The 27,313-nt window shown below is 49.7% G+C and overlaps 1 protein-coding gene across 1 annotated transcript in view; it reads right to left on the bottom strand.

The window, feature by feature from the left end:
- The window catches only part of GRAMD1B (GRAM domain containing 1B), a 45,242-nt gene extending 22,578 nt beyond the window's left edge, over positions 1-22,664 (bottom strand). Inside the window, exons 1-6 of the mRNA XM_054517083.1 lie at positions 22,449-22,664; positions 14,741-14,761; positions 3,949-4,033; positions 2,500-2,603; positions 1,420-1,515; positions 989-1,069 (exon numbers count right to left, since the gene is read on the bottom strand). Coding sequence (XP_054373058.1) covers positions 989-1,069; positions 1,420-1,515; positions 2,500-2,603; positions 3,949-4,033; positions 14,741-14,761; positions 22,449-22,562 — 501 coding nt within the window. The 5' untranslated portion in view covers positions 22,563-22,664. The remainder of the gene's footprint in view (positions 1-988; positions 1,070-1,419; positions 1,516-2,499; positions 2,604-3,948; positions 4,034-14,740; positions 14,762-22,448) is intronic.
- Positions 22,665-27,313: the final 4,649 nt, after the last annotated feature.

A 27,313-nucleotide genomic window follows, 5' to 3' on the forward strand; every position in this document is an offset into this window, starting at 1 on the left:
GCCTTGACCTGGAGACCAAGGACACTGAATTTCATTTGGAGCTCCACAAAAGCTGCTCAGGTTACAACCACAGGCAAGGTGATCCTTGCTGCTCCTAAATTCCACTCCAGTTTTTGGGACAGGCTATTCCTGGTGCCTCATTGCTCCAGCAGGGCCTGAATTCCAGCCTGGACACCCCAAAGTGCTGTGGAACAGATACTCAAATAAAATCCAGGATTTACAGGATCTCTGGCACAGCAGGAACAGATTTAGTTTAAAATCCAACCAAGAAAACAGGTGGTGGGTTATCCTAGAAAATGGGTGATTTATCCCAAAAAACAGGTGGTTTATCCCAAAAAATGGATAATTAACCCCAGAAAACAGGTGATTTATCCCAGAAAGCAGGTGATTTTTCCCAGAAAATGGGTAATTAACACCAGAAAACAGGTGATTAAACCCCAGAAAACTGGTGATTAAACCCCAGAAAATGGGTGATTAACCCAATAAAATAGTTGATTTGTCCCAGAAAACAGGTGGTTTACCCCAGAAAATAGGTGATTAACCTCAGAAAACAGGTGATTTTTCCCAGAAAATGGGTAATTAACACCAGAAAACAGGTGATTTATCCCAGAAAATGGGTGATTTGCCCAAGAAAACAGGTGGTTTACCCCAGAAAATGGGTAATTAACACCAGAAAACAAGTGATTTCCCCAGAAAATGGGTGATTTACCCAATAAAATAGGTGATTTATCCCAGAAAACAGGTGATTTACCCCAGAAAATGGGTGATTAACCCCAGAAAAAAAATTCCCTGCAAAAAGAGGGAATTGCCTCCGCAGTCATGAGCCTGCTCTGCCTAAACATTTGTGTTTAATGTCCCTAATGCCCAAAACCACTTTTATTTGCCGTCCCTTCTGCCCAAGCACTGGTGTTTGCTGTCCCTGGGTGTTTTTTTCAGCCAGAAGCGATGCTCCTGCCCACATCCATCCCTCCCTTCCATCCCTGTGTACCTTGTCAAGCAGAGCGTTCTGCCAGAGTCTGAACATCATCATGTACGTCCTGTCCCGAGCCCCAAAGGAAGTAAAAAAGTGCTGGATGGGGAGAGAGGGAGAGAAAAATCAGCTCAAAAAAAAAAAAAAAAAGCCAAAAAAAGGGAGAAGAGCACAACAAAGCTGCTTGGGGTCGCTTTCCAGCTGGAGTGAGCCATCCCTGGAACACGGAGGGAAGCTCATGGAGAGGCTCTCACCAGGGAATGAGCACTGACACAGCTCTGTTAGAGATGTGCTGCTGTAAAACCTGGGTATTTCACCTGGCCCCACACCTGAGCTCCAGCTCAGCACAATCCCTGCTCCCAACCCTTCTCCCAGAGTGGAAAAGCCCCCCACACACACTTTAAGTGCCCTGCCAGACACAGAGGTGGCCTTATCCATGTGGGATTTACCTTTTCAGTGTCAGTGCAAACTTGGATGGCGTTGGGAATGAGCCGGGCTGTCTTCTCCTTGGTCATGGAGCAGATGTCCTTCAAGCGAACTGTCAGCTGCAGCAGGCAGGGAGAAACACCAGGAAAGGGAGGAAACCATGAGAAAAGAGGCAGGAAAGCCCTTCCAAGGCCAATGTGGGCACAGCCCCTGGGCTAACAGCAGTGGGAGAGCCTCACCAGGCAGGGAACAACACCAGGAAAGGGGGAAATTCAAGAGAAAGGCAGCAGAAGAGCCTCACCAGTGTCTCCCAGGCAGGGAAAAACACCAGGAAGGGAGAAATTATTGAGAAAAGCAGCAAAAAAGCCCTTCCAAAGCCAATTTGAGCACAGCCCGGGGTTGACAGCAGTGGGACAATCTCACCAGTGTCTCCTAGGCAAGGAAGAACACCAGGAAAGGGAGAAATTCATGAGAAAGGCAGCAGAAAAGCCCTTCCAAAGCCAATGTGGGCTCAGCCCCAGGGCTGGCAGCAGCAGGAAAGCCTCACCAGGCAGGGCAAAACACCAGGAAAGGGGGAAATTCATGAGAAAGGCAGCAGAGGAACCTCACCAGTGTCTCTCAGGCAGGGAAAAACATCAGGAAAGGGAGAAATTCATGAGAAAGGCAGCAGAGGAACCCTTCCAAAGCCAATCTAAATACAGACCCCGGGGTTGGCAGCAGTGGGAGAGCCTCACCAGGCAGGGAACAACACCAGGAAAGGAGAAATTGATGAGCAAGGCAGCAGAAGAGCCTCACCAGTGTCTCTCAGGCAGGGAAAAACATCAGGAAAGGGAGAAAATCATGAGAAAAGCAGAAGAAAAGCCCTTCCAAAGCCAAGGTGAGCAGAGCCCCGGGGCTGGCAGCAGTGGGAGAGCCTCACCAGGGAGGGAAAACCACCAGGAAAGGGAGAAGTTGATGAGACAGGCAGCAGAAGAACCCTTCCAAAGCCAATGTGAGCACAGCCCTGGGCTGGCAGCACTGGGAGAGCCTCACCAGTGTCTCCCAGGCAGGGAACAGCACCAGAAAAGGGGGAATTGATGACAAAGGCAGCAGAAGAGCCTCACCAGTGTCTCCCAGCGGAAGATGTTGCTGTAGAAGCAGATCCAGTTCTCGGAGAGGTAGAGGCGGCCCTGCAGGAGAATGTCCCTCTGGAGAGCACATGAGTAATCTGGGGGAGGACAGACAGGAGCAGAACACCACAAGATGCCACTGATACCTTTAAGATTTCTGCCTTTGTGTTTTTCAAATCCTGAGCTGCATCAGTGCATGACTCTAAACTCCATATAAACTCCTTAACTCTTCACATTTTTAGTCAGCAAAATAATTCCTCTGGGCATGAAACTCAACGGGGACCCGACAGCCTCAGGCCCCAAAAACTATAAACAAGAGAGAACTGGGGAGGGGAGAAAACTGGGGTCACTTCATTACTTGAAGCTGTAATTGGATAATTAACCCCTGATATGCAAATAGACCAAACTTATAATTGTGTGAGAAACTCATGATCATTTTGGGTGTATCCCCTTGGGGAGGCTTTGACTGCCCTCAATGTACCTGAGGGCCCTTCATTAAATATATCCACTTCATGGATATATTTAATATGTTTATGGATATAAACATGTATTAACATATAGAAATAGGAATGTTATATATATAAACATGGAGATATATATATATATATATTTTATATAGATATATTTTATATATCCATGTTTTTATATATAATATTCATGTTTATATATGATATATAACTATATTTTTATATATTGTTATTTATTTATTTATTTAATCCATATAGACATGGATATATTGATATTATATATATAAACATGGATATATTTAATCTATTTATCATATGCTTTAAACTTTGTCTGGCCTCTGTTTCTAGGCAAGCCCATAAAAAAAGGCATCAGGAGAGCCCAAAGGTGAGGATGAGCAGCAGCATCAAGAGCAGCCACTGAGCCCAGCAAGGCAAAGGCAGGAGCTGAGCCCCAGCTGCTGCCTGTCCCTGGGCTGGCTCCTCCAAGGACCTGTCACAGGCAATCCCTGTCCCTAATGATGATCCTGCCTTACCAGCTGCTCGCTCTGCAGCAGCCCAGGTGTTATTTCCAGATTTCCCCTGTCTCTTCCTTTCTGCCTCCGGTGTCATTGTGAGTTTTCCCCCCAGTTTCGGCGGGTGGGGCACAGGAGGGGATCACCAGCTCTGTAAGGCACAGGAGCAGCTGCATCTCAGCAGCTGTGAGGTGAGGTCTGGGAAGGGCAGTGGTGTGTGGGCAGGGACGTTGGTGTCAGGAAAATTCACCCACAAACACCAGAGGTTGATGTCCAAAAAGGAGACAGAGCAGTCCTGGAACTTTATTCCAATCAAGGCAGAGGCCATGGGGCATCCCCTGAGGTCTCTGCAATTTTTGGAGGACTCAGCCTCCTTTTTATCCCAATTTATGTGTTAGTGGATGAATTTAAGGATGAAAACCTGGCTGGATTTGTGCTGCCCTCCTCCCCAGAGCTGTCCTTACCCACGATGAGGCGCTCGGTGTCCGGGAGCTGCTTGAAGAGTTTCCTGAAATCCTCATTGCGCTGCTTGTACGTGGGGCTCAGCACCTGCAGGGGAAAAGGGGCTGTGAGGACAGGGGCAGCTGGGACACGGGCTGGGGACAACAGGGACACCTCAGGGGCAGCAGGAGAAGGGGGGCAGAGGCACTGAGGAGCTCCCATCACAGCCCAGAGATGGGAGGGTTTGGGCTTTACTATGCAGGGAGGGAGAGGAAGAGGAGAACGTGGCTTGGGAGAGCAATCCAGGCTGGGAAGGAAAAAATCCTGGAAAGGCTGCAGCCCTGCCTGCAGAGGAGTTCCCTGTGCCTGCAGAGGAGTTCCCTGTGCCTGCAGAGTTCTCTGTGCCTGCAGAGTTCTCTGTGCCTGCAGAATTCTCTGTGTGTGCCTGCAGAATTCTCTCTGTGCCTGCAGAATTCTCTGTGTGCCTGCAGAATTCTCTGTGTGCCTGCAGAATTCTCTCTCTGTGCCTGCAGAATTCTCTCTCTGTGCCTGCAGAATTCTCTGTGTGTGCCTGCAGAATTCCCTGTGTGCCTGCAGAATTCCCTGTGTGCCTGCAGAATTCCCTGTGCCTGCAGAATTCTCTGTGTGCCTGCAGAATTCTCTCTGTGTGCCTGCAGAATTCCCTGTGCCTGCAGAATTCCCTGTGCCTGCAGAATTCTCTCTGTGCCTGCAGAATTCTCTCTGTGTGCCTGCAGAATTCTCTCTCTGTGCCTGCAGAATTCTCTCTGTGCCTGCAGAATTCCCTCTGTGCCTGCAGAATTCTCTGTGTGCCTGCAGAATTCCCTGTGTGCCTGCAGAATTCCCTGTACCTGCAGAATTCCCTGTGTGCCTGCAGAATTCTCTCTGTGCCTGCAGAATTCTCTGTGTGCCTGCAGAATTCCCTGTGTGCCTGCAGAATTCCCTGTGTGCCTGCAGAATTCTCTCTGTACCTGCAGAATTCCCTGTGTGCCTGCAGAATTCCCTGTCCCTCCATGCTGCCCAAGGTGGGAGGTGTGCTCTATGCTTGCAGCACTGATCTCCCAATAGCCAGCAGTGGGGGCAGCTACCCCAGGAAAATGGGGGATCCGGCACAGAAAATGGGAGATTTACCACCAAAAATGGGGAATTCAGCACAGAAAACAGGTGATTTACCCCCTAAGATGGGTGATTGACCCCAGAAAACAGGTTATTCACCCCAGAAAATGGGGGATTGAGCCCAGAAAATGGAGGATTTACTCCAGAAAATAGGGGATTCAGCACAGAAAATATATTTATCCCAGAAAATTGGTGATTCACCCCAGAAAACAGGGGATCCAGCACAGAAAATGGGGAATTGAACCTAGAAAATGGGAGAGTTACCCCGGGAAATGGGAGATTCACCACAGAAAACAGGATTCAGCACAGAAAATAGATTTACCCCAGAAAATGGCTGATTTAGCACAGAAAACGGAAAATGGGGGATTCGGCACAGAAAATGGGTGATTTACCCCAGAAAACAGGTGATTCACCCCAGAAAGTGGCTGATTTAGCACAGAAAATGGGGGATTTACCCCAGAAAAGGGGTGATTCAACCCAGAAAATGGGGCATTCACCCTAAAACATGAGGGTTTGCCCCATAAAATTATTATTTTATTAGGGTTATTAGCCCTGCCAGAGGAGCTTGAGCAGGCCCTGTCACTGAGAGCTCAGGACTCCCCATGCCCACCCTCTCCCCACCAAACACAGCCCTGTGCTGGGACAGTGGGAACACCTCACTCCAAAAGGGCTCTCCCCAGTGTCCCAGGGACTGAACCCTGTCCTGCCCTTGTTTTGTGTCCTGGCCTCAGGGCGCAGGGGCTGGAGGGACACCAGGGGTTTGTGGTGTGGCAGCCCACGGCTCCTCGCCCTGTGCCAGCTGCTCCCCACAGCCACAAGCCCTTCAGATCCCCATCTCCAGAGCATCTGCAGTGTTCCTCCTCACACAGGTGCAGAGAAGGAGCCACCTGGGGTACAACAATTTTCCTCTTTATCCAACAAGCCAGAGGCATGATGAGCAAGGCAGCAGAAGAGCCTCATGAGGGGGATTCACCCTAAAAAATGAGGGCAAACCCTCATTTTTTAGGGTGAATCCCCCATGATCTCCTAGGGCAGAAATGTGGGAGCGTTCCAGCAAAGGCCCCAAAATTCTGAGATTAGAGAAGGCATTTTCTGCTTAAGAATGGTGGTGGAGCCACAGGGGTGGGAGGAATACAGAGTTTATTTAGAATCAGCCTCACAGCTCTGCCAAAAGCTGTCAGATCACAGCAGATTTGATGCTGGTTGTCAAATCACAGACAACCCCTCGCCCACAAAAGCGTTCCCTGCTCCTCACAGCAGCTCAGAGCTACAAACAGAACATTCCGACGGGAGCAGAGGGCCCAGAGGAAGGGATCTCACTCTGAGCAAAACCTGCCAACCAGCTGATGACAGAAACATCAGTTGTACTTACCAAACTCCCAGCCTGAACATCTGGAAAAGATCTTGGTCTGAGATGGGCTCCAGCAAGAGCCCAAGGCCAAGATTTCCAGGAACAAGCAGAGAGGATGGGGATGGAGTGGGGAAAAGGGATTGTAATCCCTGCAGGGCTCAGCAGGAGCTCCAACCTGTCCTAGCAGAGGCTCTGCCAGGGCACAGCCAGCTCACTTTAGACACTCACAGCTGGGATTTCATCAGGTCCAGGGCTGGCATCTCCTCGAGAGAAGTCCCCAGGTCCCTCCGGGTCCCACCAGGGCAGCTCTTGGTCCAGGAAAAGATCCCAGAGGGAGCCACACTCCAGCAGGGAATCCATCTCCTTCCCTCAGTCCTGCTCAGCTCCCCAGCTCCACTGCAACTCTGCTCTTCCTGCTCCCTCTGCTCCTTGTTTATGTCCAAAGCCCAGAGGTGCAGCCTGGCAGGAGTCCAGGTGGGTTTAGGTGCCTTCCCCTGCTCTCCTGCCCACATCCAAAGCTCAGAGGTGCAGCCTGAGGAGTTCAGGTGGGTTTAGGTGCCTTCCCCTGCTCTCCTGTCCACATCCAAACCTCAGAGGTGCAGCCTGAGGAGTTCAGGTGGGTTTAGGTGCCTTCCTCTGCTCTCCTGTCCACATCCAAAGCCCAGAGGTGCAGCCTGAGGAGTTCAGGTGGGTTTAGGTGCCTTTCCCTGTTTTCTTGCCCACATCCAGCTCGTCCAAAGCCCAGAGGTGCAGCCTGAGGAGTCCAGGTGGATTTAGGTGCCTTCCCCTGCTCTCCTGCCCACATCCAGCTCGTCCCAGGCGGCCCCTGAGGATCCCAGCGAGGATTTCCCCTCCAGAGCACTTTTCCCAAAGAGGCTCATGGGGGTGATTGCGCTGCTGGGCCCCCTCTGTGCCCTCCTGCTGCAGCCTCGGCAGCTCCTCACCGTGGGCACCCCCTGCAGGAGGCCTGGCAGGTGTGAGCAGGGCAGCACAAGCCCCCAAATGTCCAGGAGTGCCAGACCCGGCCCCACAGAGCCCCGGCCCCGCTGCGACTCACGCGGCTCCAACAGCTCCAGCTCAGCTTTCCCCTCGCTGGCAGCAGAAAAAGCAGCAATTCTGCCTCCTCAGTGCCTCAGGCTCTGCTCTCAAAGGCAGCCTCAGTCTCTGTGTTTCTCGTGGAAGGGGCGGGCAGGGAAGATCCCAAAATGCCTCCCCATGGCTGCAGTGGCTGGAGCTGGGAACGCTGGCGGCCAATGCCCGGCAGTAACCCGGCCCTGCCTCCCAGCAGATGTTTCCTGTCATGGAAAGCTGCTGGACAGAGTGTGCTGCAGGCTGAGGGGAGCCTGGGACATGGGCTCCTGTCCCACTCCCTGCACATGGGCCCCTGTCCCTCTCCCTGCAGCCCTCAGGGCTGACCGGGCCCTCCCAAACACAGGTGGGGCTCCTGTGATCTGCCCACACTGACTGGGACAGCAAATACTGCTGATAGTCTCATACTTAGGAAAAGAAATAAACTCTGTATTCCTGAAAAAGACAATTGGCTGGGAAGGGGTTTGGAACACAAACCCTGTGAGGCAGCCCTGAGGGAGCTGGGGGTGCTCAGCCTGGAGAAAAGGAGGCTCAGAAAAGGAGACTCAGGAGACTCAGCCTGGTTGAGCCTGCAGACACTCCTGGGTGATGGGGGCTGTTCACAGGGCTGGGATGGATGGATGGGGGGCACCTGAGCTGCTCTGCACGTGTGAGGAGCAAAATTTGTGTTTCCTTGGCCACACTGAGCTCATGGGAATAGACTGGGCACTGGAGAGGGCACAGCTTGAGTGCTGTGCCCAGCTCTGGGCCCTCAGCTTGGGAAGGACCTTGAGAGTCTTGGATGTGTCCAGAGGGGACAGCGAGGCTGGAGCGGGGCTGGGAACACAAACCCTGAGAGGAACCCCTGAGGGAGCTGGGGGTGCTCAGCCTGCAGAAAAGGAGACTCAGGGGTGCCCCCATCACTGCACAGCTCCTGAAAGGTGCCTGTGCTCAGCTGGGGCTGGGCTCTTTCTCCAGGAGCTGACACAACCAGAGCACACAGCCTCGAGCTGCACAAGGGAAATACAGGCTGGATAGCAGGGAAAAGATTTTTCCAGAAAGGGTGATAAAGTTCTGGAATGTTCTGCCCAGGGAGGTGGTGGAGTCACCATCCCTGGGTGTGTTTAACAAAGCCTGGATGTGGCTCTGGGTGCCAGGGTTGAGTTGGGGTGTTGGGGCTTTGATGATCTTGAAGGTCCCTTCCAACCCTGTGATTCTGTGTCTGTTCACTGCTCAGGTCAGTTAAAGGAAGAAGAAAAACATTCAGGTGTGTGATGGATAAAAATAAAGGATGTGGCTGGGAGGAACCGGCCATGGGAGGCCCACAGAGGCAGAATCTGAGGGGCTGCACCACTCCTGAGCCCACTCTCCTCCCCAGAAAATGGGACTTTCTAGGATTCATTCATTAGAATTCAGTCAGGTCACCTTGGAAACGAAGGGCTGAGTGAAATCCCTGCAGGTCCAGGAGATGTCCTGGGGTGCTGGCTCTCCCTGTGCCCCCTGCCCTGGCTCCCAGCCTCTCCCTGCTCAGGTGCTGGCAGTGCCCAGGTAAATGCCCACAGCACCAGATCTGCTCAGCTGTGAGCAAACACTGAAATAAACCCCTGAAATAAAACCTGAAATAAACCCCTCCTTCTTGCAGAACTGGGCACACAGATCCCAAAAAGCACCAAGCAGCCAACCCAGCCCCTGCTCCAGGCCAGGGGGGGAGGTTTGCTCACTGACGAGCTGTGTCTGCTCAGCTGCACCCCAAAATCACTGGGGCACAGAGGTGTCTCCATCCAGCACTGTAGCAGTGCACCCATCTGCACCCCAAGATGAGTGAATTATAATTAAAAAACAAACAAACAAAAAAAAAAACAAACCAAAAACCCCCCAAAAAAACCCCAAAAAATAGAACCCCAAAAAACCATTCTGTAGGCCGTGAATGACAAAGAATTGGCATTACCGCCACCTGCACTGCTTTACTGAGTTTCCCTTGGCTGGAAACTCCAAATGGGATTGAATTAAAAAAAAACCAACCACCCCCAGCCCCCTGCCTGTGCAGAGATGGTGCCAGCAGTGATGGGAAGAGCTGACCTGGAGCTGGAGGCAGCAAACATTAACTGCACTGCAAACACAGAGATGGGACAGGACGGCACTGCCCAGGTGAGGGAACAGCTCCCTGGGGAAATGGGGACACAAGGGTCACTCCCTGTGGTGGCATCTCCCTGTGGTGACATCTCCTCGTTTCACACAAACAAATCCTCCATGGGAAACTCCCAGCAAACACTGCTGGGAAAAGGGACAGGGCAGAGAACACAAAACCTGAGGAATGTTGAGTCTTGGGCAGGACAGAAATCAGGGAGCAGAGATGGCACAAGGAACAGAAAATGGAGCAGAGATGGCACAAGGAACAGAAAATAGGTAGAGAGGTGGCACAAGGAACAGAAAACAGGGAGAGAGATGGCACAAGGTACAGAGGAGAGGGAGAAGGAAAAGCTCATCCAATTTTCATGACTGATGGACTTGTGTGGTTTAATGGCATTGCTTCTGGAAAACTGCTGGAATAAACAGAACGCTCTCTGGGAGAGTTTAGACCCCACTGACAGCAGGGCTGGTGTGAAAAACCAGCAAAGAAAGTGGCCCCCAGTCCAACAGCTTCTCCTCTGAACCCATTCTGGTTGCTCAGATTTGCCATCTTTTTCTCCTTTTAAAAGTGAATGAAAACCAGAGGAAGATGCTTCAAAGTAATCACTGGGAAAATGGATCTGAGTTCATCATCACAGGAGCTTGCACTGAAAGTTTACTGCCAATTTAGTGCCTCTACAACCCAGCAACTGGTAATCCACACACTGAAAGTCATGGAAAACCTGACAGGATGAAAAGCACCTGAAAGGCAGGGAGTTAAACATTGCTCCAGAAATAATCTGATGAAATGGTTACTGGGAGTTAACCATTATGAAATGGTTACTGGGAGTTAACCATTAAGAAATGGTCACTGGGAGTTAAAAGATGATTGTGTTGATTTACTGAGAAAAGAGGGGAAATCTGACAGGATGAAAAGCACCTGAAAGGCAGGGAGTTAACACTGGTCCAGAAATAATCTGGTGAAATGGTTACTGGGAGTTAACCATTATGAAATGGTCACTGGGAGTTCAAAGATGATTGTGCTGATTTACAGAGAAAAGGGTTCTTCAACACCCTGCTCACACATCAGGCCTGGATTTCTGCATTAAACTCCATTCCCGTGATTGCTGCTGCTGAGGGAGGCTCACCTGCCACCCCTGGGAAGGTTTTCCTGATGTTCTCACAAAGATGAGGCAGAATTCCCCTTTGCCTTTATAAGAAATGTTTTACTCTTTCCAACAGCCGAGTTTCCCCTCCACTGCGGCACCCACGAGGTCTCCAAGAGCAGACAGAGCCCTCTGAGCCCAGCCAGGGCTGATTCCTTATCAGTCTTGTGATGTCTGGGTATTCTCCAGAAGCTCAAGAGCTGCTCAGAGTTCCCCCAAAGGCCCTTTAGAGCCTCACAATCCAGGACAGATCCTCCCAGCTCCTCCTGCACAGGCTTTCCCTGCATTCCCCCACAGGAAAACTCTGCCCTCTCCCCTTCACCTGCCTCCCCAGGGGCATTTTGGGTTTATTTTGGAGACTCTGAGCTCCTGCCAGGCTGAGGCTGCCCTGTGTGCACAAATCTGAGCTGCAGGAGCAGGGCTCCTCTCCCACTCCCTGCAATCCTCAGCGCAGACTTTGCTCTCCCAAACTCAGGTGGGAAGGGCTGGGCTCTGTTCATCTGCCCACACTGGCTGGGACAGCAAATATTCCTGATATTCTGATATTTAGGAACAGCTAAAAGAGACAATTGGTGCCTTTTCACTGCTCAGTTAAAGGAAGAAGAAAAACATTCAGGCAATCCTCAGGGCAGACTTTGCTGTCCCAAACACAGGTGGGAAAGTGTGGGCTCTATTCACCTGTGGGCTCTGTTCAGTGTGGGCTCTCTTCATCTGCCCACACTGGCTGGGACAGCAAATATTCCTGATATTCTGATATTTAGGAACACCTAAAAGAGACAATTGGTGCCTTTTCACCGCTCAGTTAAAGGAAGAAGAAAAACATTCAGGCATGTGAGAGATAAAAATAAAGGAATTCAGAGCAAGGCAGACCTTGGGATGTAAATGCCAAAGTGAAAACCTCATGGGTTTAAATCTCACCTCTTCCCTGCTGTCAGCTGAGTTTTCTCTAACTTTTCAAGTTCATCTTATTCATTCTCTTTTCCAGAGCATCCTCTGGATTCTCCTGATGCCTGGTGCTGAATTTAGGAAGCCAACCTTGCTGTGGAGCAGCAGAAATGCTGCAGGATATTGAGACACAAACCCTAATTCAGGAACAGGGAGTGGAAGGGTTCACAGCCCAAGTGAGGCAGAATGAGGCAGGAAAACCATGGCAGATCTGCCAGGCTCAGAGACACAGAAATGGGGCCCTTTGCCCAAAACTCAGAGAAAATAAGGAGAGGACAGAGCTTTTATCCCTGGCAGCAAAACATCTCCAGTTTGTCTCTCATTTTAATGGCATCTGCTGGGTGACAAGGGGCTTCTCCCAGGTGTGGAGTTACTGACACCCCCCCAGACAGAGCAGCTCCTCCCTGGTGTCCTCAGGGAAGAGAAACACAAATTCCACCTCTCAGAGCCCCTCAGGGCTACAGGGTAAGGCACATCTCTGCTTCAGCAAACAAAACTACAAAGGAAAATTAGCTTTAAGGCCTGAGGTCTGTTTTTATGAATTATTTTAAAAATAATAAATGAATTAACAATAATTCACCATGCAGACACACAACCCAAAGCAGACACTACGATGGTTAAACCACAAGGAACCAACAGATTTTTCCCCCCCCAACCACCACAATATTTCCAAACCAAGGTCTCCATGTACACAATTACTCACTAAAGGCATGAGACAAACCTCAGGGACTTTTCCTTTCCCCTGACCTTCTGCTCTTCCACCACGAGGACAAGAACACAAAACAAACCCCACAATTCTGAGTGCATTTATTCCCAAACTGGGCTTCTCTTCTCACTCTCACAGAGCACCTGCACCAGTTTGGATCTGTCCTCTGCAAAGCCAAGCAGAGAAGGCAGAACCAGAGAGAGGGGCAGCTCTGCCAGACCAACCCACGAGCTCATTTCACCCCTTTCCTCCCACTTCTCCATGGGGCAGGGATGGAAATCCCAAAAAAGCACTGCTGGGATCCACAGAACACACAAGGCAGGAGAAGTTGGTGGCATTTAAGGAAAAAAAAAAAAAAAAAAAACCAAAAATAAAAAATAGAAGAAAAGGAATCCAAGAGAGGGGAAACGGAGGGTTCCAACTGGCAAGGAGGAATGCAGTGTTCCAGAGACAAAAAGACCAGTTAAAAGCAGCAAAAAAATGAAGAAAATTGGTGATGCCCTGCAGATCTTTAAGGCCCATGTGCTCTTTTGGGGATTATTTTTTGGGTTGGGTTTGCACAGTGCCTGGCACACAGGGCAGTGTGGAGGGGTTTGTGTAAAATGAGAGTGGGGGAAAGTGGGCAAAGGAAATGTGAGGTTCCATAAGAGAGAGATTGCACTGGTTCATTTCTAGAGCTGCTCTCTGCAGGGAGAGGAATGGAGGAACCAGAATGGTCCAAATAGCAGAAAAATCCTGCCTGGAAGGAGCTACCAAAGAAGGGAAACTCTATCAAGGAGATGCATTAGCAAATTTTTAATGGAAATAACACTGCCAAGTAGGACTGACTGACTTCCTGCAGCCTGTGCCTCATCCATATTTTCACACTGCTGCTTTTATCTGGCCAGAATGTCTCTGCTAACTAGAAAATGGGTTTGTTTTGTTTTGTTTACAAAGGAAAATAATGGGGTGGGGTGGGGAAAACCACAAAAAAATGCAGCCAGTGCTTACTCTCCGGATGTACTGTCTCTCATGCTGAAAATATATGGAGGAAAAACAAGAGAACAGAAAGATAAGATAGAGAGGACATGAAAACACAAGAGACCCACAGAAGCAGAGCACAGCAAAGCATCATGCAGCAGGGAACGGAGCTCAGCAGCTACAGGCAGAAGCAGTAAGAGCCAAAGTCACCTCTAGGCTGGTGACAGAGTCAGGGTTGGCAGCAGCCAGCTCAGACTGAGGCATCTGCTCACAGTCCTTATCTGCCACTTCTCCACCAGTTTGGCCCACCTTGCTTTGTATTTTATTCTTAAAATAAAATCTTATTCTTTCATTCACTGCCTCAGTCCCTCTCTGCCTCGGGGGTCTCTTCCTGTGATGCTGTTCACACCCAGCAGGATCCTAACTCTGCCTCTCCACCTCACTGTTTCAGCCCAAATGCCACATTCTGCTGGCCCCCATCCTGCTGTGCAAGGCTGCAGGAGGGCAGGAATTGTGGCTGCTGCATTTGCCTATGGCTACTTCAGAGGCTGGGGGCCCCTCCGTGCAAAGGTGACACCGACTTTGTGCCCAGAGCAGGGCCCCTCGTGCTGGCAGAAGGAAAAAACACCAAGGCAGAAGCAAAGGGTGGTTGGTGTTTCTTTGGGATTGGTGGAAAACAAATCCTCTGTGGCCCCCAGGCCACCCTGAGAGATGCACAGGGTTTGCAGGGTGGCAGCTTGTGGGGGTGTTCACAGGGGTCTGAGGATGAGGGAAGAGATGAGGATCTGACTCCATGTTTCAGAAGGCTTGATTTATTATTTTATGATATATATTATATTAAAACTATACTAAAAGAAGAAAGGATTTCTTCAGAAGGCTGGCTAAGAATAGAAAAAGAAGGAAAGATAACAAAACTTGTGGCTCAGACTCTGTGTCCGAGCCAGCTGGGCTGTGATTGGCCATTAATTAGAAACATCCACATGAGCCCAATCCCAGATGCACCTGTTGCATTCCACAGCAGCAGATAACCATTGGTTACATTTTGTTCCTGAGGCCTCTCAGCTTCTCAGGAGAAAAAAATCCTGAGGAAAATATTTTTCATAAAATGTGTCTGTGACAGCAGCTCTGTTTGTCACCACACCCCACGCTGGGACACCAGAGGGGCAGGATGTGGGGAGCATCACCAGAGTGGCCAAAAGGACAAAGCTTCTGCTCTCTGTCTCTGGCATCCCTTCCCTCCTTTGCCAGTGCTGAGCCATTTCCAGCTCCTCCTTCTGGAAACGGTCGGGGTGCCCCAGTGCCACTGCAAAGCCCCTTTGCACCTTCCCCCCTCCCACCCAGAGCCACCCAGGGACAAGAGAAACGGGAGTACTTACATTATACCAACTCTGGCTTTTCTGTAAGGACAAAATAAAAGAGAAGCATTAGTTAGCACAGAGATCTTAGGATCAAAAAGAAAGAGGGACAGAGAAAGCAGGTCCAGTCTGGTTTGGATCATTAGTGAAGTGAAAGTGGGATTAAACAGAAGATTTCAATGGGTTTCACAGTGTGGTGTGACACAGTTATCCCCAGGTACAGGAGCAAGGGACAAGTCCAGCAGCAGGAGTCTGGAACAGGAAACAGTTCAGGCCAAGGTGTGCATGTCCACATGCACACACACACAGACATGCTGTCACCTTGTCTGCAACCAGCAGGGCCAGCCAGCAACAGAGGAGCTCATCATCATCATCATCATCATCATCATCATCACATCATCATTATCATCAGCACATCATCACCATCATCAGCACATCATTATCATCATCATCACTGCCAGCCACCTCTTCAGGGGCTTCATTCTTCCACTGGCCGGGCGGTAAAACTCACACCGAGCCCTCCAAGCACTGCTAAGGGCAGGGACACAGCTTTGCCCACGAAAGGCAAATGTTCCAAGGGTATTTTGAATTTTAAAAGGGAGACACACACACACACAGAGCCAGGAAAAGTGCTGTACAAAATCGCTAGAGAAGCTGGGCAAGGAAAAAAAAAAAGCTGGGATTTTTTTTTTTTTTCAGCATTTCAGCGCACGGTGTTTTGCATCATCTGCACGTGTGATTTTTTTTTCCCCCCATCCTTATCATGGCATTTCAGATGGTTGGAGAGGACAGGCCACACGTCACATTGGAGCACACAAAAGAGCTGGCTCAGCTTGGAAAGCCACGCTTGGCAATTTTCAGCTGGAGATGAGATTTATCTGCACAGGGAGAGGAAGGAATGAGCTTCCCACCGCAGCCAGGCTGGCTTTCCAAGGGCAGGACGCTGAGCTCCTTCAGGACACAGGAATCCCCCTTTTTTGGGGGCATTTCCCTCGTGCCAGTGAAGCCTGGGGGCACCAGAGCCTTCCCCATGAGGGTGGGCAGCTCCAGCTGTGCTGTCCCCTCTCCCAAACCCTTCAGTGGGTAACACACAAGGACACAAGCAATATTTCACTGCCTTCCCTCCTCTGAAGCCATCTTGCTGCTGACCTTGGAGAATTTTCCAGGCTTCGCAGGCAGTTTGCAATAGGAAGGGAAACATTCTGTGCTGTGCCTGGCCACAGAGGCTGCAGGAATCTCCCTGAGAATTAATTCCCTGGAACACTCACAGGGACACAGGCACTGCCTGCCCACCAAGGACACACAGGGTGTTCTGCCACAGGGAAGGAGGAAAGCGTTGATGAGGGCAGAGTGGGACAGATTTCTGTGAAGGGACAGGGGCAGCTCTGTTCCCATCCCGGACCTTCCTGCTCCCTGTGTGCCACTCCAGCCACAAAACCTCACTGGATCCCAATTCTGAAGGATCCATGAAAAGCCCCACAGTAACACAGCACACAGGCTAAAATACAAAATTCTGACATTAAAAAGAGGAACACCCCCTTTTCCCCCCAAATCCTGGGGAAAGGAGATGAGCTGAGGGACTGAACACAGAGCATGGCTCACATCCCATTCCAAGCAGAGGAATTTCCTCCTGCTTCCCACTCTTCTCCATACTTGGCCATACCTGATCCATTCATAAAGGACTGGGTTGAAGTCATCCCTCTCTGCAAGTAGGACGTGGAAAAAAAGCCTTATGCAACCCAGTCTAGACTAAAAAAAGCAGCAGGGTAATTAATCTGAGCCATGCACACAGCACCTTGTCCTCAGGAGCACAGGCCCTGAGATGGAGTTGATTTTCCTGCAGATTTGTTTTGCCATCTGTCTGCCTTAACGAGCAAAAGGCGTAACACAGAAATTCCTGGGGAAAAAAAAAACCCTCATAATCAAACTATAATTGGCACACACACAGCAGAGGCACTGCTGTCACTCTGCCTGCTAAATCAGGGTGCCCATGCTGTGGTGTCAGCACAGCCCAACAGGATTTCAGTCCTCTCTGCTGCATTCATTGCAGGAACTAATTTATTTTTTTTTTCCCCTCCTCAAATTTGAGTTTCCCTGAATCAAGGGTCCTCTATAAAGGAGCTCTGCAGGTTCTTCTTTAAGCTCTTCCACACAAAAAAATTATATTGAGATCCATAATTATGGATTATGGATGCTGATTATACTGATGCTGATTATACTGATGCTCCATTATACTGATGTCCATAATTTTACCAACATCCTTAATTACACCAACATTCAAACCTCAGCTTTTCCCTCCACCAAGTCCAACAGACTTGTCCAAAATCCAAACAACCTCAGCCCTTAATCCTCTCTTCTAATTTATCTTTTTTTTTTTTTTTAAACTCACTGAGAGGGAGATGCAAACTGTGAAAATCAACAGACAGTAAAATGGAGAGGGGAAGGAGAAAAGAAAGAAAAAGGAAAAACATATTCTTACTTTGAGCAGGTTAAGTCTGTCATACTGGAAAAAGAAACCATAAGCATTAGAACTGAAAAGAGAAAATAAATAAGTAACAGAAGGAGGAGGTTGCACACAGTGAGGGAGAAGATGGGACAGGTTTGCAGAGATGATGCTACAGGAGCACAGAGCAGAGCTCGTGGTTACAAGGGGGCTGTAACCAGGAAGAGCTTGGGAGGAATGTGAAAAATGGAATATTTTCCCTAAGCCTTTAATTGTTGCCTCTAAGAAGTCACGATTCGGTGACCTGACACCTGCATGCAGTGCTGGGGAAGGTTACAGCTCTGCAGGGCACACAGGGCACACACCCACCCTCAGCTGATAACCCCAAACAGAGCTTCTGCCTCTCAGCACCACTGGCACTCCAGTGGGGCACTCCAGGGCTTCAAATCTCCTGCAGAGCACTGCCTCTGACAATCCCAGTGCTTAAAAACTCCTCTGACAATCCCAGTGCTTAAAAACTCCTGCTGGAGCCCTCCCTCTGACAATTCCAGTGTTTAAAGCTCCTGGTGGAGCACTGCAGTGCTCAAAACTCCTGCTGGAGAACTCCCTGTGACAATTCCAGTGCTTAAAACTCCTAGTGGAGCACTGCCTCTGCCAATTCCAGTGCTTAAAACTGGTGGAGAACTGCAGTGCTTAAAAACCCCTGGTGGAGCACTCCCTCTGACAATTCCAGTGCTTAAAAACTCCTCTGACAATCCCAGTGCTCAGAACTCCTGGTGGAGCACTCCCTCTGACAAATCCAGTGCTTAGAACTCCTCGTGGAGCACTCCAGTGTTTAAAACTCTTGGTGGAGCACTCCCCCTACCAGTTCCAGTGCTCAGAAACTCCTGGCAGAGCACTCCCTGTGACAATTCCAGTGTTTAAAACTCCTGCTGGAGCACTCCCTGTGACTATTCCAGTGTCTAGAACTCCTGCTGGAGCACCTCCTCTGCCAATTCCAGTGCTCAAAACTCCTGCTGGAGCACTCCCTGTGACAATTCCAGTGTTTATAACTCCCTGTGACAATTCCAGTGTTTGAATCTCCTGCTGGAGCACTCCCTGTGACAATTCCAGTGTTTAAATCTCCTGCTGGAGCATCTCCTCTGACAATTCCAGTGTTTATAACTCCCTGTGACAATTCCAGTGTTTATAACTCCCTGTGACAATTCCAGTGTTTGAATCTCCTGCTGGAGCACTCCCTGTGACAATTCCAGTGTTTGAATCTCCTGCTGGAGCACTCCTTGTGACAATTCCAGTGTTTATAACTCCCTGTGACAATTCCAGTGTTTGAATCTCCTGCTGGAGCACTCCCTCTGACGGCAGCGCTGCAGCACGACAGAACAGCACAGACAAAAGAGGGCAGGGAGCTCAAGCAGCAATTGTACCAGCACAGCAGCAAACTCATGGGCTCAAGCTGCTCCACCTCACTGGGCAGCAAGGTTGGGAAAGCAAACCATTCTTCCTGCAGGAGATGGGTGGGGAGAGGAGAAGAGGCTGAGAAAGGAGAGTTTAGGATCTTTGCCCTCCAGGTTTTTTTGTTCCTAACCTCTCCCTGTGTGAGCAGACAACAGAATTGTCTGGGTTAAAGAAAAGACCCATAAAGCAGGGGTTTAATGCCTGAAAATTCCTCATTTGTGCCAGAGGAAGCACAGAACAGAGCTCCAGGCCGCACACTGGATGATGCTCGTGGTTCCAACTCAGAATATTCTGTGTGAGCAGGGCAGGAGGCTCTGGTGGGCTGCTGGCGGTCCTGCCTGGGATCCCCTTCCCCTCTGAGCTCATCTGGCCTCCACATCTCTCCAGTTTCCCCAGCTGCCTCACACCGGTTGGGTTTTTCCCTCTCAGAGAAGCAGGGGCTGGCTGCAGGCACCTCCCAGCAGCACTGCACACACGTTTTATAAACATCCCTCTGTTCCAGGCTTCTTCCCACCACCCCCTGCCCTCAAACTCTCTGCACCTGCAGCTCAGCACAGCCTGTCCTGCCCACACTCACCAGCAACCCTGCCAGGGCTCTGCTGCTCCACACCTTTCACAGCTCACCTTGAGTCCCACAGTGCTCCCCTGCAGCTATCCTAGCTACAGACACCGAGCACAAAACAATCTGTCTAAAATAAAACACACCAAGGAGCTCCCGGCAGACACCAGCAAATCGTGCAAGGTCAGGCTGGTGACAAGGACCATGACCAAGGGGTGACAGTGAGCCAGCACTGCTCTCTGAGAACGTGCCTAGAAGGAAACCTGAGGCATCCACTGGGAAAAGGCCAAGACAAGGACTCTGTGGATTTTGTGAAGCCATTCTGCTGCCGTAAAGTGGAAATGCCAACAGCCTGGTACTTTCTCCAACAACACCCCACCTGTGTTTCTGATTTTTCCACTCTTCTGAGGGCAGCACAGAGGTGTGAGATCAAATCCCAAATGACCTTGTCTCCAATTCAAGCACCCACAGAGGGAATCTTCCACTTCTCACCTCTCAGAGCGAGCCCATGAATTCTCACAATTCATTTGGGACAGGTCTGCTCTACCAGGTTCAAGCTGGGTTCACTTGAAATCACTGATCTTTAATATTTACATCACACAGCAGAGCTTGCAAGGGCAGTAAGCTGAGATCACTGGCCACAAAAATGCAATTTATCATGAAAAGCAGGGAAAAAGTCATGGAGAACAACTCTTGTTTCTGAAACCATGGGGGAAGAAGGAAAGAGAAGGGATCGTGGCTCTGTTCAACTCCAGAGGATTTCTCCCTGGCAAAGACAGCAGCTCACTTCAAGGGAGAGGGGAAAGCAGAACGGAAAGGCTGAAATGGTTTGGGAGCAGCTGCAGGGGTTGATGCCCAGGCCAGTTCTCAGTCTGTGTGAGCAAACACAGAGATGCCAGTGATGCCAGTGAACCCAGCTTCCAGCTACAGGCACGGGGCTGAGCTTGGCTGACATTCTCCCAGCCACAGCAGGAGAATGCCTGACTGGGGTCAGCACTCAGCACCACAGGGAGGGTTCCTGAGTGATGAGACAGCTCCACAGTGGGGGACAGGAGAGAAAAAAGAAGGCTTACTTTGGAGAGGCGCTTGTGTGACTTAATCGGAGAGAAAGCATGCAGGAATGAAAAGAGAGAAATTAGGGGAAGAAGAAAAAATTACCTTGCAGATCAAGAGAAGGAAAACCCACACACCCAACAGAGAGCACTGTACCCCCTCTTGCTCGTGGAAAGCACCAGGAATTAAAGCTCAGCTTTAGCAGTCACTGCGTTGGTAAAGTTCTCACTCCCATGATTTTAATTTTGAGGGCCAGGGTGACACAACTCCTCTCTGTGGTTCCCTGTCACTTTGGTTTTTTAAGATTTTCTAAGCTTTTTGATGTTGACATTCTTGTAGTGAACTTTCTCACACACTTTCTGTAAATAACTCATTGTTTTGCATTCTTTTATAGAAGAAGAGAAAGTTGATAGGCTGTTGGTTTGTCCAGTGTCATTGGAGAGGTGGCACTGTCACCCTCCAATCCACTGTCACTCTTAGAAAACTGTAAATGTTAGAGTTAGAAAATAAACTTATTTTTTCCTTCACCTTGAAAACAGCGGTGTGCACTTGTGGTTTTTCGTGTCCTACAGGAACAGTTCCCCTTCCCAAGGAGCCCCTTTCCCTGTGATCACCCCCAGTGTGGCTCTCAGCTCAGCCTGCCCTGCATCCTCCCACCCATGGCTTCCTTTGGGAACACAGCGCTGGCAACCCCGTGCTGAGGGTGTCACCAGCACTGGGACGGGGTTTGTAGGTCACTGTGTGCACAGGAAGCCAGGCTGACCTCAAGGGCAACCTCAGAACGCCAATGATTCAGCTTGAAAACCCTTTTCCCCCCTCTTTTGAACTCACAGACTCCCCCCAGAGTGGTGAGAGATCAGAATGTGGGCCACTGAGTCCTGGTCCCTCTGCTGAGTGGCCACGAAGGGGAGGGGATGAGGATTTCTTGTCTGTGACACAACCCAGCAATAAATCAGGCAAAGATCTAACAATTCATTTTGTACAAGCCATCAGAGTTGTGCCTGGGAAATTATTCAGGCTGAAACATCTCCCTTCAAAAATCTGGGCAAACACAGGTGCCCCTGACAGCTGACACATCACTGATCTCAGGGTTATAATCAAAGCTTTATTTGGCACCCCAGGCTCTCGTGTGTGTTTTACCAGGTCCCACTCCTCACAAAAAAACCCTAGAGCCAAACCTGAAATCCTTTACCCCTGCACAGCAAAGACAAGGCTGTTTCTAATACTGTCCAAAGACACAAAACCTTCCTGGGGAAAATATCAGCGACCCTGGGCAAGCCAGCTATAACACTGCAGCCAAGGGAGGAATGGGCAGGGGGTGGGAAAAGTGATTCTGTGCAGTTTGAACTGATCTCAGAGGGCTTGGACAGGACTGGGGAAATGCACAGGCCCTTCACAGGGGAAACCTTATCAATTTCATGATCCAGGTGATAAAAAGCAATTGCAACAGCTGAGTTACAAGGTGTGCTGAAAACCCCTGGTGGAGGAGGTTTCCCACAGAGCCTCCCAAGGAACAAGACCTCGAGAGAAAGGACCTAGAGAAAACAGGACCTAGAGAGAAAGGACCTAGAGAAAGGACCTTTCCTCAAGACAAAGGACCTAGAGAAAGGACCTTTCCTTGAGAGAAAGGACCTAGAGAAAGGACCTAGAGAAAACAGGACCTAGAGAAAGGACCTAGAGAAAGGACTTTTCCTCAAGACAAAGGACCTAGAGAAAGGACCTTTCCTTGAGAGAAAGGACCTAGAGAAAACAGGACCTCGAGAGAAAGGACCTAGAGAAAGGACCTTTCCTCAAGACAAAGGACCTAGAGAAAGGACCTAGAGAAAACAGGACCTAGAGAAAACAGGACCTAGAGAAAACAGGACCTTTCCTCAAGACAAAGGACCTAGAGAAAGGACCTTTCCTTGAGAGAAAGGACCTAGAGGAAACAGGACCTAGAGAGAGGACCTAGAGGAAACAGGACGTAGAGGAAACAGGACCTAGAGAAAGGACCTTTCCTCAAGAAAAAGGACCTAGAGAAAACAGGACTCAGAGAAAGCTGTAGCCTCAGAGCTGTGCTGAGCCTGACCCAGGTGAAGGACTCTGAGTTAGGAGAACCTCCAGAAACCCCACGTGGGAAGAGGGAGGGAACCAGCCAGAGAAGAAGGCGGCGGCAGAGGACAAAGGCAGCGTGGCACAGCCCGACACCCGCGGCCCCACGGCCCCGCGCTCAGCCTCACCTTGGAGTTCTTGGCCCCGCTGCGGCCTGACTGGGAGGAGCAGCTCCTCTGGACGCCCTGCTCCGGCGTGGACGGCGACTTGTCCGAGGAGTGGTCGGAGCCCTTTTCCACCATGGCGTCCCCCTGGGCGTCCTGCGGCGTGGGCGAGCGCGAGCGTTTGCGCAGGATCGGGGAGCAGGCGGGCGTGCTGCGGTTGGAGTTACTGGCGGTACTGTGGGGCACAGGGAGGGCACAGGGCAGGGTTAGAGCATCTCCGAGCTGAAACAGCCCGAGCTGGGCGGCAGCCACAGCACAGAGCTGCTTCCTGAGCAGTCTGAGAGCAGCACAGCCCATGCCCCCCATGGGTTCAGGCACTTCTCCTCTACCAGAGGAACTGCTGGCAGTGCCTTTCTCCAGCCACCCTCCCAGCCCTCAGACCACAGGGCAGTGCCCACCAGCAGGAACTCGCTGGCTCCTGGAGTTTCAAATGGTCTGAGCTTAGCAAAGTCAAGTGTGCACTGAGGAATGAGAGAGGTGTCAGCGTGTGCTCAATACAGCCTCGCTCTGCCCCTCCTTTGTTAGTGCAGCTCTTCTCAACAGGATGCACGAAAATGGGGTCACACCTTTCACAAAACACCCCATCAAAGAGCATCAGAAAGCCCTGGGCTCTGTGATGACATTCAATGCAGCATTTCCTGTACAGAGCCATCCTTTCCCACACCAGTTAGAGCTGGGCATGAAAACGGTTTGCTGTGACCCAAAAGCCTTTGTGATTAAAAAAAAAATTAAAAATTAAGTTCCTTTTTCACAATGGGAAAAGCAAGGCTTTTCAGAGTTTTACAGAAATTATGAGGGGAATGGAACTTCTCATTCTTTTTCCTCAGCAAATGCCCCAGCACCTAGATCAGCAAGCCAGTAATGCACAAACTAACACAGAACAGGAAAACTCAGATTTCCTCACTGCTCCTTCTCTTTTGATGCCTCTCCTTCCTGCCAGACTCTTCAAAATCCCACACACTACCCCCGTTTTTCCCTCCATCACTCATTTCCTTCAGGAGTCAAATCTATTTCTGACCAGCCCAGACATCCTCGAGGCTTTCCCAGCTGTGCTGCCCCAGTCAGCAGGTCACAGAGGAGCCTGGTGCAAGGACTGCATCTGTGCTAACTTCTTCAGGAGCCTGTTTTCCCATGAGCAGCACCAAACATCTGACAGCACAGGCAGCAGGGAAAGGATGGAGGAATTACAGCTGCAAGGGACTGAATTAAAGAAGTTGTTACAGTCAGACTCTTAAGGGCTATGATTAAAGCCAAATTGCACACAGCAATCACAATAACGCACAGCAATGTACTCCAAAAGGATCATTTCCTCCCTGAAAACCTAGAGGAGCTGAACACATGCCTGAGGTTTCATTAATTCCCAGATAAAAACCATACCCATCTCTCCTTACCTCTGAAGATGCCAAAACCATTTTACAAGCATTAGTTAGATATGAGCAGCCAGTGCAACACACTCCCCAGGTTTGGCTTGGCTTGGTTTTGGATGAACTGGTCTTGTAAATTCTCCTTTATTTGCTCACTGCTTGTGTCAATGCACAAGTGATGAAATTTTCCCCGAGCAGCCTGCAGGAAGCACACAGCCAAGCTGCTTATGCAAACAGGGCCAGAATCAGATTTCCTAGGAGCTGGCACGGGGCAGGAACAGCAGTGTGGAGCTTCCCAGGAGCCCCTGAGAAGATGTTTTCACCCCTTCAAAGTGTGGGATTTCATTTCAGGCTTGAAATGAAAATGGGTGTGCAAAACGTTCTGCAGGCAGGAAGGTGGATTTAAGTTAAACTCTGCTCTGTTACCTATTTCTACTCAGTAGAATGAGAAATATAGAGCAATAAAAACCTGTTCAAATATCAGCCAAACCCCACGGCAGCTCCAGCACAGAGCAATCCCCCTTGGCTTGGAGCTCTTTACGAGGAGCAATGGAACATCCCCAAGGGAAATATTGTCACATCTTCTTGTCCTGTGCCCTCCCTTTCCCTGGACAAGGCACAGGAATATTGAATGCTACACCAGTACAGCAACAACTGTAGCAATATTCAAGATTTAATCCCCCAAATAATAATTGAAGCAAAAGATAAAAAATGATCTGAACCATTCTCCCAGCAGCTCTGCCTGCCACAGATCAGGTACAACATGAAGTAAAATTATCAGGGATTTCTTAGTTTATTGAAGTATTAAAAAGCATCAGGTTCCTTCACAGACTTTCAGCTGATCTAGCCAAAATGGGTGTTTCACCTGGTCTGTGCTCCTGTTAAACTCAATTTTAGCAGCCCAGCAGAGCTAGATTGGTGACTCCAAGTTCATCAGCAGTGATCCCAGAGATGGAATTGGTTCTGAACTGATGGAATTGGTTCTGAATTGCCATTTTTACAGACTGCAGAAAAAGCAGACTTCTAGTTAAAACCTCTGAATTCTGAGGCTGTGTTGGTCCTGCTCGTTATTGAGGCAACACTGGTTGTGTGAGAGGTCCCCAAAAACACAAGGCAAGAATTTGAAGCCACTGTCCCTGACCAGCACATTGCTGGCTAAACCTGTGTGAACACATGGACTAATTGTTCCTCTACAGCTCTACAAAACCTGAGTTTACCACACACAACCCCTGTCTCACTTTCACTTCGTGCGAGTTCAGTTTCACTTTGAGCTTGAGTTTAGAGCAGCTCTGTAAAGACCAAAAAAAGCCAAACTCAGCCCAGCCTCTGTTTGCTTTCAGTTTGCACTTGGGAGATTTTGCTGCTGCTCAATGAAAGCTCAGAATGAGCAGCTCAAACCCAGGGTACAGCTGCCACAGCGTGCAGGTGAAACTCAGGATGAAAAATGCTGGAAAGTTTGGTGCTATTTTAGTCTTTTTAAGGTCTTACAGAGCTCCTCAAGGTGGGTTTTTAGTCACAGCCCAGCACTGCAGCTGCACAGGAGCAGCACCAGCTCAGATGTTTTAGATCATTCAGATGCATTCAGATCATTGCTCAGAGCTGGAAATTTTATTTTTGCCCAGCTCACACACTGCCATAGCCACAATTTTTGGTGCCAGCTCTGCCAAGCACAACCTTGGGCAGATTTTTTCTTCCAATCTCATTTTTTAGTTGAAAAAAATTAAAACCATCCCCAAATATCGTGTTAGGTGTGTGTGGATTCTCACCTCTGCAGAAATAGGGACAAAAAATAACACCAAGGGCTCCTTCTTTGGCTCTCCCTGCAGTCAGTGGCACAAATATCAAACCCAGGAGGGCTGAATTCCCCTCCTATTTTCTGGTAACTGGAGAAAGCTGAATATTTCTCACATTAAGGACTCGTTTCAAGCTTGTATTTAGTTTGAAAAATTAAATCCATCCACATCTCTCATGTTAGGGGCACGTGGATTCTCACCTCTGCAGAAATAGGCGGGGAAAAATAACATAAAAGGGCTCCTTCTTTGGCTCTCCCTGCACAAATATCAAACCCAGGAGGGCTGAATTGCCTGATAATTCAGGATATTCTGATAAAAAGCTGAATATTTCTCACATGGGGGACTGCACAGACAGAGGAAATGAGGAGCCTGCTGGCCGATGCCCGCGAGGATGGGCACGGAGAGCACAGGGCTGCCCCTGCCCCGAGCCCCTCAGGGCTCTCCCTGCTCCTGCTCCTTCCCTGGAGCTTGAATCCAGCCCAAGCCCAGCCATGACGAACGCTTTCTGCAGTTGCCATGGCGACCGAGGCCTGCAATTGAACCAGGAATCCACGCCTGAAATGCCAAAACGGCCCTGACCCACTTTGAAATAAAAATAATTGTAATAAATAACGCTTTAGAGACCTAATTGCCCAGAGTGCATTCAGGGCCTCACGTCCCCCTGCAGAGTAGCCTTCAGTGGGTGAGACAGATTAAGTGAGGGACAGAACACAAACAAGCCCACCTAAGCAGCAGCCCCTTTGCTCTGAGGTGAAAACCTCTGCACACAGCATTTGAAAGCACAGAAGGCTGGGTTTGTCTCCTTGCTTTATGTCCTTGCTGTCCCCTAAAGCAAAAACCCCATCCAAATACCATCAGCAAGCGTGGGGTGGATGGAAGGGGCAAGACTCTGCTCAGATGTGGAGGAAAAGCATCAATATCTGCAGCAGTGTAGGAAAGAATCTGCAGCCCGCCAGTATCTTGGAGCTGGAGAGCAGAAATTGTAGTGATAGGACAAGGAGTAACAGATTCAGACTGAAAGAGGGGAAATTTAGGTTGGATAAATGGAAAAAATCGTTCCCTGTGAGGGTGCAGAGGCCCTGGCAGAGGTGCCCAGAGAAGCTGGGGCTGCTCCATCCCTGGAATTCCAAGGATGGGGCTTGGAACAGCCTGGGATAGTGGAAGGTGTCCCTGCCCATGGGATAGATGATGTTTAAGGGCCTTTCCAACCCAAACCATTCTGGGATTCTACAAGCTTTCCTTCAGCTGATGAAAAAGGACATTTGGCAATGCATGGAGCAGCCCCTGAGACACCAGGCAGGACACAGAAAGGCCAAATTTCTCCTCCAACAGAATATTCCCTGTAAAGGTCTGAACCAGGTGATGAACAGAGCTTCACCAAGCTGTCACTTTGGGAAAGGCATTCCACAAGTTAATCCTAGTGTTCTTAAAACCACAAAGGAATTCTTTATAATGTTTTCATGGAGAACTCCATGAGAAACCTGCCTTTGCTGCAGTCTGGTAAATGAATTCTGCATGAATGACACCCAAGCATCCTGGAGTGACACCAAAGTCTGTCCAGCTCTGAAATCACAGCCATCCCTGGGACTGACACAAGCAATTCCTTCCCAAATGTGCCCCCAGAGCCAGCAGCCATCTCCACAGGGCATTGTCACAGCACCTGTGACACTGC

Source organism: Molothrus ater, chromosome 22 (assembly GCF_012460135.2).
Source record: "Molothrus ater isolate BHLD 08-10-18 breed brown headed cowbird chromosome 22, BPBGC_Mater_1.1, whole genome shotgun sequence".
Lineage (NCBI taxonomy): Eukaryota > Metazoa > Chordata > Aves > Passeriformes > Icteridae > Molothrus > Molothrus ater.